We start from the raw sequence: 10,280 nt of genomic DNA, 5'->3' as shown, positions 1-10,280 counted from the left end.
GTGTTTCAGGCTTTGAACCTGTAAGCCGGACAACAAAGGATTGTCACAAGAACAAAGTCAGAGACTAGCTTTTTATAACTTATGGTTCAATGGATTGCTTTTCTGGTTTGGTGGTGGATACTGTGCTGATTGTTGTTTCTTTGAAGATGCGCATGTTTTAAAGGCTATGTCCTCAGCACGTTATCCATGCCATGTGTCTCAGGCACCGTCCAACCTGTAACAGGCAGCCAATACTCCCCGGCATTCCTCAGACCCCATCCCGCTTCCTCACTGTCCAAGGATGTGGATCTCTTATGAAACTAAACTTCTGTCTACACCAATGTGCCTTTTACAACTCAAAACCATCAATATGCATCAGAAAAAAAATAATATTCAGGAAAAACAGCTTCACTTTCGCAAGCATGTGGCTAAGGGAAGCCCCAAACATGCAACATCTCTGCACTGTGCTGGGCACCACCAGTCATCACTGACCCTCACCAGCTAGCAGGGAATGAGACACAGAATCAGGGAGATGATCTAACCACTGGCATTGAGTGACCAGCCACATCTCAAATGCCTGCCCCTGGCACTGCATGAGGAAAAGGATTTCCAAAAAGAAATTATTCATAAAAGACAGGTACCATAGGAGGAGCCGGCAGAAAGGAAAAGTAGTCAGGGTTATCTGGAGGGAAGCATCTAAGGCCCCGGTGAGGGAGGAGGGTGGAGGGCAGGAACCACGTGCAAGCATGCACTTCACACTATGAGCGAGATGAATGCTGTCTCTGCTTGGAGCATTAGATGGTCGTCTCTATCTCTTCAGACAGCAGCACAGGGCAGCAGGAGCCTGTGCAGGAGCCAGACAGCATGCCCTTCTGTGCAGTGAACTCCAGCCTCGGTCCACTAAAGACCAGAATGCTGTTGGGCGTAAGACCTTTATTTAAAAGGAGGAAGAGGCTCTTGGGGATCAGCCCTAGATCACAGCGACATGGCTAAATGCACCAAGAAGGTTACACTTATCAGTAACTGTGGGACCCAATATGGTGCCTCCCTCCCAGTGCTTCTCAGCCTTCCTAATGCTGTGGCCCTTTAATACAGCTCCTCGTAGTGTGGTGACCCCAACCATAACATTATTTCTGTTGCTACTTGATAACTGTCATTTTGCTACTGTTATAAATCATAATGTAAATATTTCTGGAGATAAGTAGCTGTCAAAGGGGTTGCGAACCACAGGCTGGGAACTGCTACCTAAAAAACGGTGAAGAAAACTGAAATCAGGCAGCATACCAAGTACCCTTGTTCCTCCTGAGGCAAGGCCAAGACGAAGATACGGGCCACAGGCATGTGGCACTGTGTGAAAACGGTGGCTGGCAGGGCCTGGACCCTCCATGCTTCTGCTGACACAGTCAAGTCAGCCATCAGAGGACGGAAGGAACTAAGGGCCAACGGGAGCATTACTATTTGAGACCTCTAACAATAAATGGGTTAATTTAGGTAAAATGAGGGTGGTAGTGGTGGTGGTGGTGGTAGTGGTGGTGGTGGTGATAAAGCCAGCAAGATGGCTTTGTGAGAGTAAAGGTTCTTGTTACCAAGCCTGACAACCTGAGTCTGAGCCCTGGGACCCATACACTAAAAGGAAAAGAATAGACTTCTGAGAGTTGTACTCTGACCTCCACACGTGTATACACACACATGCACGCATACGCATACACCATAGAGAAGGGGGGGGAGGTTGTTTTGCTGATCGAGCGCTGACTCTGAATTTCACCACTAGATGGTGGTAAAGAACCTTGATGAAAAAGAGGTCAAGGCTCATCCGGTTTGCCAATCAATAAAACCGTTTTCAGGTCCCCACAAGACACTGAATTGCCTGTCATTCCTCATCCGCCTGGAAGAAATGAATCCCCAGGGGACTTGGGCATCTGTGTTTGGCTTACTTGAAGGAGAGGCCCCCAGCTCCAATCTCAGGCTCTGTTACCTGGAGGACTTGTTAAAACAGGAGTTGCCAGGTCACAGCTGGTCTGGATGTACCTGTGAATCTGCACTTCTGAAAAGGTCCCAGACGCAGCTGATGCTGCAGGGCCAGGGAACTTACCCTGAAGATGCCAACCACAAAACGTTCTACAAGCATCGAAAACCTTAACCAGAGCGGCAGTCCTGCCACACGTCCGGCCCTTCATCCTAGCCTTGACTTCTCTAAAAGGCTGGGCAACCAAACCTCTTTAGAGGTCAGCCACTTGCTGTGGAAGCCCAAAAGCTCTTAAACCAGCTAAACTCCAACAGTGACCGCTGTGAATGACACTGTAGAGGCTATAAGCCTGGAGCTCACAAGATCAGGCAGGGAACATTCTGACAGGATGCTCCACCCCCCAATACCGGCCCACCTCCTACCCCACCCCCACCCTGTGACTGGCACTTACAGCTCTGGTTCTCATAATTCCTGGATCAGGACTGTCAATATTACATGGAAACTTGAAAATTCATGATCCACACAGACCCAAATAAGTCAGAAACTATCATTTTCAATTAGAGCTAATTAGACAAGATCAAGGTCTCTGAGAATTTTGTCCCCTGGTGTTAAACATTGAATGTGCTATGTGGCAAGGGGCTTTGTAAGTGTTGAAGTTCTTAATTATTTTTTCTTTAAAAAGTAAGTTATTTAAATTAATCCTAATCACACAAGCCCAAAAAAAGAAGCCTGAGACAAAGTTGGAGTCAAAGGGTTAGACACAGGACTTTACGAACAGCGCTGGCTTTGAAGATGGAACAGCCTTGGGCCAAGGAACACACAGCCTCGATGACTAAAGTCAAGGAGGAGACAGGGTCCTCACTGCTGTAAGCTGGTGGAATTGATTTGTACCAACCACATGACATGGGAATGACACGGGAAGCAAGTTCTCCCATAAGATCCTCCAGCAGGGGCCCAGGTGAGTCCCCTCCTTTAAGTCATCCTGGAAGACCCAGAACGAAGAGACCAACCTGCTTGCCCCACTCTCTGACTTACAGAACAGTGCAAAAATGAGAAAATACGCAGGAGCCACTTCACATACGTGGGTTGTGACAACCTGTGAAGGCGGCACACCTGGATTTCATTAGACCAATAACTGTTTTTTGTTACTGAATAATCACCCCTCTGACTCCTAAAAGTCTCACTCAACCAATTGGGGATTGAAAGTATTTTTATAATTGTGTCTCTGCTGAATATATACATAGCCGTTTTTGTCATTATTCCCTAATAATAAAAGATAAAACTACTTATACACTCACACTGTACTGGGTGTCATAATTCCTAGGCCTGAGTTCAAGCACATGGGGGAACTTCATAGTTTACATGCAAACACTAAGCACTTTGGAGACTTGAGCAAGCATGACTTTCGGTATCTGGTGCTGTGAAGACTAATCCCTCTTGGATACTGACAAGCACCTGCAGAGCATCACAGACTTGCACTGGTCCACTTGACCACAGTGTGGAAGCAGTGTGCTTTCTGGAGAGGTGATGTTTCTCGGTTGCACTTTGCCCTCCTGCACAGCAGCGTTGTAGCGGCAAGCCACAGCTGAGTCAGCCAGGATACACCCTTCACTCACAGGGTGCTATGCTGTTAGGGTCAGAGTGTGTGATAGATAGGTGGGCCATATAAAACCCATTTGCACCTCAGGCTATTTCAATTTGCCATGGATTCATCTAAACATGACCCTCAAGTCAAGGACACTGTATAATCTATGGAATGATTTGGTAATTTTTGACAACCATCTTTATAGAACTGGCTTACTTTTAATAAATTTTTTTGCCTTCAACAACACTTTATGAGTAGAGGTCCACAAACTTCACTGGACTAACAAAATCTAGGGACAGGGAGGAGGACCTAGAGGAGAAAGTGAGACCCTGCCTTAGACCCAGAGATAAACTGCTAAGTCTTGGTAGTGTCAGAGGCTGAAAACAGGGCATGACCCAGCAGTATCTCATGTTCTCAGAAACCAGGCCAAGCCTGTTATTTCACACCCAATGAACTATAACTAACAGTTTGAAAACCATGGGTTTCCAGGACCATGACAGGCCTCCACCTGCTTCCTCAGTCACATCCGCCACACACGCTCAACACACACATCCCACGTGCAGGCAACACGTACCCTACATAGGTAGATCACACACTTCATATACATATCACATTTTTATAACCATCAAAAACATACATGCACACAAGAAAGACAAACATTCTTTTTGCCCCCCAGAACTAGAATTTTCCATCTAAGGCTATAGTTTTCATCTTTGGACTGTATCTAGGGCTGTGGTTTTCAACTTTGTTACCCAGACCACAGGAAGTGATATATTTCACACCATAAGCCACATCATATGTGTGCATTTGAGCAAATGCATGTGTAGTCAAATATACACAGATACATTTAAGACAAAAGTTTTCCAGAATAAACTCTACACTTTTAAACTTTTTTCTTTTTTTTTTCTTTTTTTTGGTTTTTCGAGACAGGGTTTCTCTGTGTAGTCCTGGCTGTCCTGGAACTCACTCTGTAGTCCAGGCTGGCCTCGAACTCAGAAATCTACCTGCCTCTGCCTCCCAAGTGCTGGGATTAAATGCATGCACCTCCACCGCCCAGCCAACTCTACACTTTTAACTGCCATACATTCTGTTACTTCCTATTCACGGCACCATATTGTTGCTTTCTTCGTTTTTCATACCAGTCAATTTTCCTGAATTCATTTTACACCTAATGAATTTCAACGAACAATTTGAAAACCACAGTCTCCAGAGCCATGACTGGGCCTACATTCACTTCCTCAGTCACATGTAAAACATTCACACAATACACACATCCCACATGCATGCACATATGTCCTACATAGATAAATAAATCATACTTCATATGCACATCACATGCCACACATACACCTGACATTACACATGCCACATACACACATATACACATACATACACCATGCCAAATGCATACACCACACACCCTTCACATTATACATATATGCAATATGCATATCATACACGCTTTATAATATACTCTACATACATGCACAGCAAATACACTCACATTACCTCATATACTCACACACTACACACAGACCCTATATACACAGGTACCACATACACCATATACATATTACACACACACAAACACACACACACACATTCTCTACGTTTTTTCATCTCTCCCTTCTCTACTCTCCCTCCCCGCCCCCAACCCTTTTCTGTCCTCAAAAGAAACCACAGTCACCAAGAAGTATCTAGTCCCTGGTACTACATAATTACAACTTATGTCCTGAGAAGAATGCATATTTAGATCATGACTGGATTTCTCTCCTGTGATCTTCTACTAAAGGGGCAACCGCTGTTCCTGGTTGCCTCCCAGTGGCTCCTGGGAATGCTGCACACTGAGAGCTTTGTGAAGGCCCAGTGAGGATGGAAAATAGGGTGTCAGAGATCATGATTAAAGGAGGATCCAGTTAAGTCTTTCCAGATGCCCTGAGCTCTGAACAGTAGGGCCTGAGTAACATGGCAACCCAGTTGCCTTGCATTTTATAGTCAGAATGTCAGACCTCTTTCTCTTTTGCTCCTTGACTATACTTGCCTACTAAATGTCAATTGATTGGTTTGGGACGTGTGGTTACCCAGCTGTAGGAAGCGCAGCATTTAAACCTAACATTCCCTGTCTCTGTGCCCATCTTCACAGAATTGAGAATGTGTGAAGCAGTCAGGGCTGTGAACCATAAAAATCATAACAAAAAGAAACAAAGATGTGAGCCTCACACTAGCAGACATCTAATGAGAGGGGAACACTGGTACAACCCAGCCTCCTACCTCCAGCGGGCACTCTTCCCAGACCATCACCAATTCCAAAGGAGAGACCATCGGGAGACGAAAAACAAGGAAGCCCAGATTTGAGTAAATGTGTGATTAAAACCCTGGGGTGTGTGTGTGTCTGTGTGTGTGTGTGTGTGTGTGTGTGTGTGTTTTCTAACTGTTAACAGGCTTGACACAGGCAAAGCGGTCCATAATGAAATGGGTTATTTCCCTTTGTAGGGAGAGGTGTGACTCAATGGAGACAAGAGGGGAACCACCATGAAGCTGGGTGTCCACATGTCCCTACCTCCACCCTGTCATCCTATGTCCCAGGACTCTTCTTAGCAGAGTGCTAAAACACACATCCTGGGAAACCTCAGCCCAGGGCAAAGCAAGGTGTTTGGTCACTGGCTCAGAATGCTGTCGTGCAGGGCACACAGGTGTATTGAATCTATAAAAGTCGCAGAACTGGATACCTATGCCTTCATGTACCACTTCAATAAGACATGCAGAAGATCCTGACAGGCATGTGGAGCATACCTGGGCCTGCAGCTCTGCTTTCTGTGCCTGCAGATGGGTGACTGCCTCCCGGCCCTCCTCCAGCTGGTTCCGCAGGGCAGCCACTTCCCGTTCTGTGAGCAGCTTCTCCTGTATGAAGAGACCAGACTGAAATTCAGACAAAGAAGAAGTGCAAGGATGAAAGAGGCAATGAATAAATAGAGCCCCTTCTTTGTATCTCCCCAAGTTCATGTGCCAATCCCCAATCTGACAAGGCATTGGTGAATGTGAACCTTTGGAAGGTGATTAGGGTCATGAAAACGGAGCTCCATTAGGATTTAGTGTTTATGAGAAGGGAAGCAATAATGGGGGCCTACCCCCTACCAACCACCACCATGTAGCACACCGTGAGGAAGAGCCTGCAGGTATCAACTCTGCTAGCACCTTGATCTTAGACTTCCAGTCTCCAGTGCTGTGAGCAATAAACTAAGGGGTCCTATTACAACAGTCCAGGCTGACTCAAACAGGCCCACAGTGGCCACTGAACCATTGACTGCTCAAGAGTAAAAGCTCAGACAACAAAGAGCAAGAGATCCGAGCATAGACCTATTTGTGCCACAGACTGGCTAGCCAGACAGACATTTGACTTTCAAAGCCTCCATTTTCCCTTTTGTGAAAAAGAGAACGGTGGAATGCAGATAGTCATTTGGCTCTGGGTTCTGTGTCTATTAAGATGAAAATCATTTTGTGCTCTGAGCCATCATCAGCTATGCCACAGTGCCAGGCAGGAGTCATCTAGCCCCAAAAGGTGAAAGGCAAGTAGAGGCCTGAAGAGGCCATGACACTGGCCTACAGATGATCAGTGAGGCAGTCCAGAAGGAAACCCCCTTCCAGCCTGCCCACAATCTGTCATGACTTGTCTCTCCACTTACTCAAAAATACTAGTGATTCACAAAGGCTAACTGTTCAGAAGCCCTGCCTTCAACACAAAGGACACTGCCTCAAAGCCCCAGAAACTCAAACCTAAGTGTATATACCAAGTGCTCTTCATGTTCAAGACACATACAGAAGGCAGCCCCTGCTCACCAACACCTCACAAGGAACTGCTATAGTGTGGATCTCAAGGGTTTGTGTGTTGAAGGCTTGGTCACTAACATATGGGACTGTCGAGAGGGGTGAAGCCTTTAGAAGGGCATCCTAGTGTGTGGGACCATGAAAGGTAGTTTAGTCCTCCATTGAGCTAAGGCTAGAAACCCCAGAGACCCTGAAGGGAAGGTAGGTGTTTCGCCTGTTCCCAGGCACAAGGCCCCTGTCACTAACCACAGCCCCTCATAGATCATCAGTCACCTCCACTTGTAGAGGACATGACCTGTGGTCATGTAGGCTCAAGACAGATGCCATTTTAATGAGGTACCTAGAGGTCTGGAGGGCTTATCCAATAAGCTTTCCTTCCCAGACACTCCTTCCCTGCAAAAGGTATTTAATCTCAGGCCCACCCTGAGAAGTGGGGGTATGATTTCACTCATCCACCTTCTGCCATGACAATAAATGCCTTAAAACCATGGACTGTCTCTTTTCATCAGGATCTGCCATGGAGAGCCATGGAGAAGGCTAATCTGTCTAATCTCCCGTAGAAGGCCTCTCTGTGCTCTCAGTCTCGATGACCAAGCCAAGCCTAAGATTGGCACCCATCAAGCCTAGGACTCTCCCCTTGGGACCAACCAGAGCTCCCCCTTTTCCCCTGGCCCTGGACTAGATCTAGCTTGTGGGCCCCCACTCCATTCTCAGCTCTTCCGCAGCTTCCAGAGACACTTGGATGCCAAAGAGCCTGAGAACCAGACGGCACCGGTCTCGTCTCAGGCCTGGGGACTCCTGAGCCAGCTCCGGCTGTCCCGTGCCTCAGACTGTGCTTCCCCACCCCAGAGCAGTATTCCAGGGCTTCCCTACAGCCCAACATCCACCCAGCATCAGTGTGGGGTAAGCACAGTCGATTCCTGAGTCTTGCCTTCCCCAGCAGCCATGCTCTGTGGCAGAGCAGACACAGGACCCACAACCCTATGCCAGTGGGAACAAGTGGGTGTGCTATACCCTTAGAGGAGATTCTGGATCCCAAACCCCCTTCCTCTTTCTTGTTCTGCTCCTGCCATGATGTGCTATACTGCTACAGGCTCAAAACAAGGGGACCAACTAACCACAGACTGAAAGGCCTGGCTCACTCCCCCCAGCTAGGCTCTACCTGCTAAAAGTTCCATAACCTCCCAAAAGTAAGCCACCAACTAGGGACATTTCACATTCAAACGCTAACTGTTCATTTGTGCAAAGGTGACTTCCATAAATTTCCAGGAAAAAAACATGTGAGAGTCAATGAAACAAACCTGTATGTGTTTACCTAACTAAGCAGTGTACAGACCTCTTGAGCTGACATTCCCAAAGAACAGTACAGGAAGCTTTCTAAATCTTTTCCAAATGCCTCTGTCTTTCCTGTGCATAGGTGAACACCAAGACAATAAATATCACCCACCACTGCTGTCAACAGCCAATAACTCTTAGAGGAAGGCTAGACCCCCACCACCATGAGCCCCACCCCATGCATGACTCTGTTGACCAGAACCACCTTGTGCAGACCCGATGCACATGATGAGGGCTGTTATAAGTTCACAAGTGCAACAGCCATTATCTAAATGGGAGACAAAAAACGGAAATGGGAGTTTTAGACTGAGAAAAGGATTTTACATCTCTCACACGTGCCATAGGCTCACAGTTATGAACAGAGCTGGCCTTTGAATTCACTACACGTCTTAAAGTTTCAATTTCATGACCAAAATACTAAAGAGAATAAGAAAGCAAACAGTCCAGTACTGTTTAGATGTCCTCCAGATGAATCCCCAACAGAGCAGAGTTGAGAATGGGACCTAGTTGAAGGTTCTCAGTCCTAAGGAATGGATTGGTGCCTCTATGAAGAAGCTCGTGGGAGGGGCTTCTCCTTTTCTGTTCCTCTAATGTGTGAGGACAAGAAACTTGCTCAATTTTTTTCTTTCCCACCTTCCACCAAGAAAGGCAGCCCGAGACAGCCCCAAACCAGAAACTGGTGCTTAGATCTTGGACTTCCCAGACTCCAGACTGTGTGAAACTAATTTCTGTATTTTATAAATTATTCAGTTTATGGCACTGTATTATAGCAAATCAAACAAGCTTAGGCACATCCCTACTTTAAGAAATGGGCAAAAGAGGTGAACAGACACATTAACAAAGGAGATCCATTAACAGTAGATAAACTCAGACAATGATACCTAACGTCACTAGTTACTGGAGGATGCAAATTCAAACCACAACTAGACTCACTGCATACCTAGCAGAGAAACAAAACATGAACAAAACGAAGGCTGAGACAGCAAGCTCTGTCAGAAATGTAAATCAGGAGCTCATTCGGAACTGGAGGGACTGCAACCACAGCTGGGTACAGCAGAAACACGGCTTGTGGCCTCTGAGCACTCCTGCTGGATTTTAGTCCCTTTTTGTGAAGCGCTGGGAATATGGAAACAATGCCTATAATCTCAACATTCAGGAGCCCAAGGTGGGAGATTAAAAGTTCCAGGCCAGCCTGGGTCAGAGCAAGACTGACTCAAAAAAAAAGAGTGGGAGGTTAGTCCAGACTATAAAGAGGCCATCAGAAAGCAATTAGGGTTGAAGAAGGTCATCAGGGTCCAGTTCCCTTGATGAATCCTGCTAGCTCCATGAGAAGAAAAAATTCAAAGGACACAGACATGGACAGACAGACAGACAGACAGACAGACGGACAACACACACACACACTTATTGCTATGTAGTGCTCTGTAGGACACTATCAGCAGGAACACTGCACCTAGATGAAGCCCCTTGACCCTGAATCTCCAGAACTGTAAGTCAGTGCAGCCTTTTATAGCTTGTCCATGCTATTACTGTGTCACCAGCAATAGAAAAGAGGCCAATACAGCAAACTACTATGGAAACCAGCTTGGC

The 10,280-nt window shown here is 46.4% G+C and overlaps 1 protein-coding gene across 2 annotated transcripts in view; it reads right to left on the bottom strand.

Moving 5' to 3' along the window:
* The window catches only part of Bfsp1 (beaded filament structural protein 1), a 34,858-nt gene that overhangs the window by 7,321 nt on the left and 17,257 nt on the right, over nucleotides 1–10,280 (bottom strand). Inside the window, exon 5 of one of the 2 annotated variants that reach the window (XM_028755961.1) lies at nucleotides 6,324–6,449. In XM_028755961.1, coding sequence (XP_028611794.1) covers nucleotides 6,324–6,449 — 126 coding nt within the window. The remainder of the gene's footprint in view (nucleotides 1–6,323; nucleotides 6,450–10,280) is intronic. The other variant, XM_028755969.1, reaches the window with a different exon arrangement.

Source organism: Grammomys surdaster, unplaced genomic scaffold (genome assembly GCF_004785775.1).
Source record: "Grammomys surdaster isolate TR1022 unplaced genomic scaffold, NIH_TR_1.0 129, whole genome shotgun sequence".
NCBI lineage: Eukaryota > Metazoa > Chordata > Mammalia > Rodentia > Muridae > Grammomys > Grammomys surdaster.
This window is presented reverse-complemented; position numbering and strand designations above follow the sequence as displayed.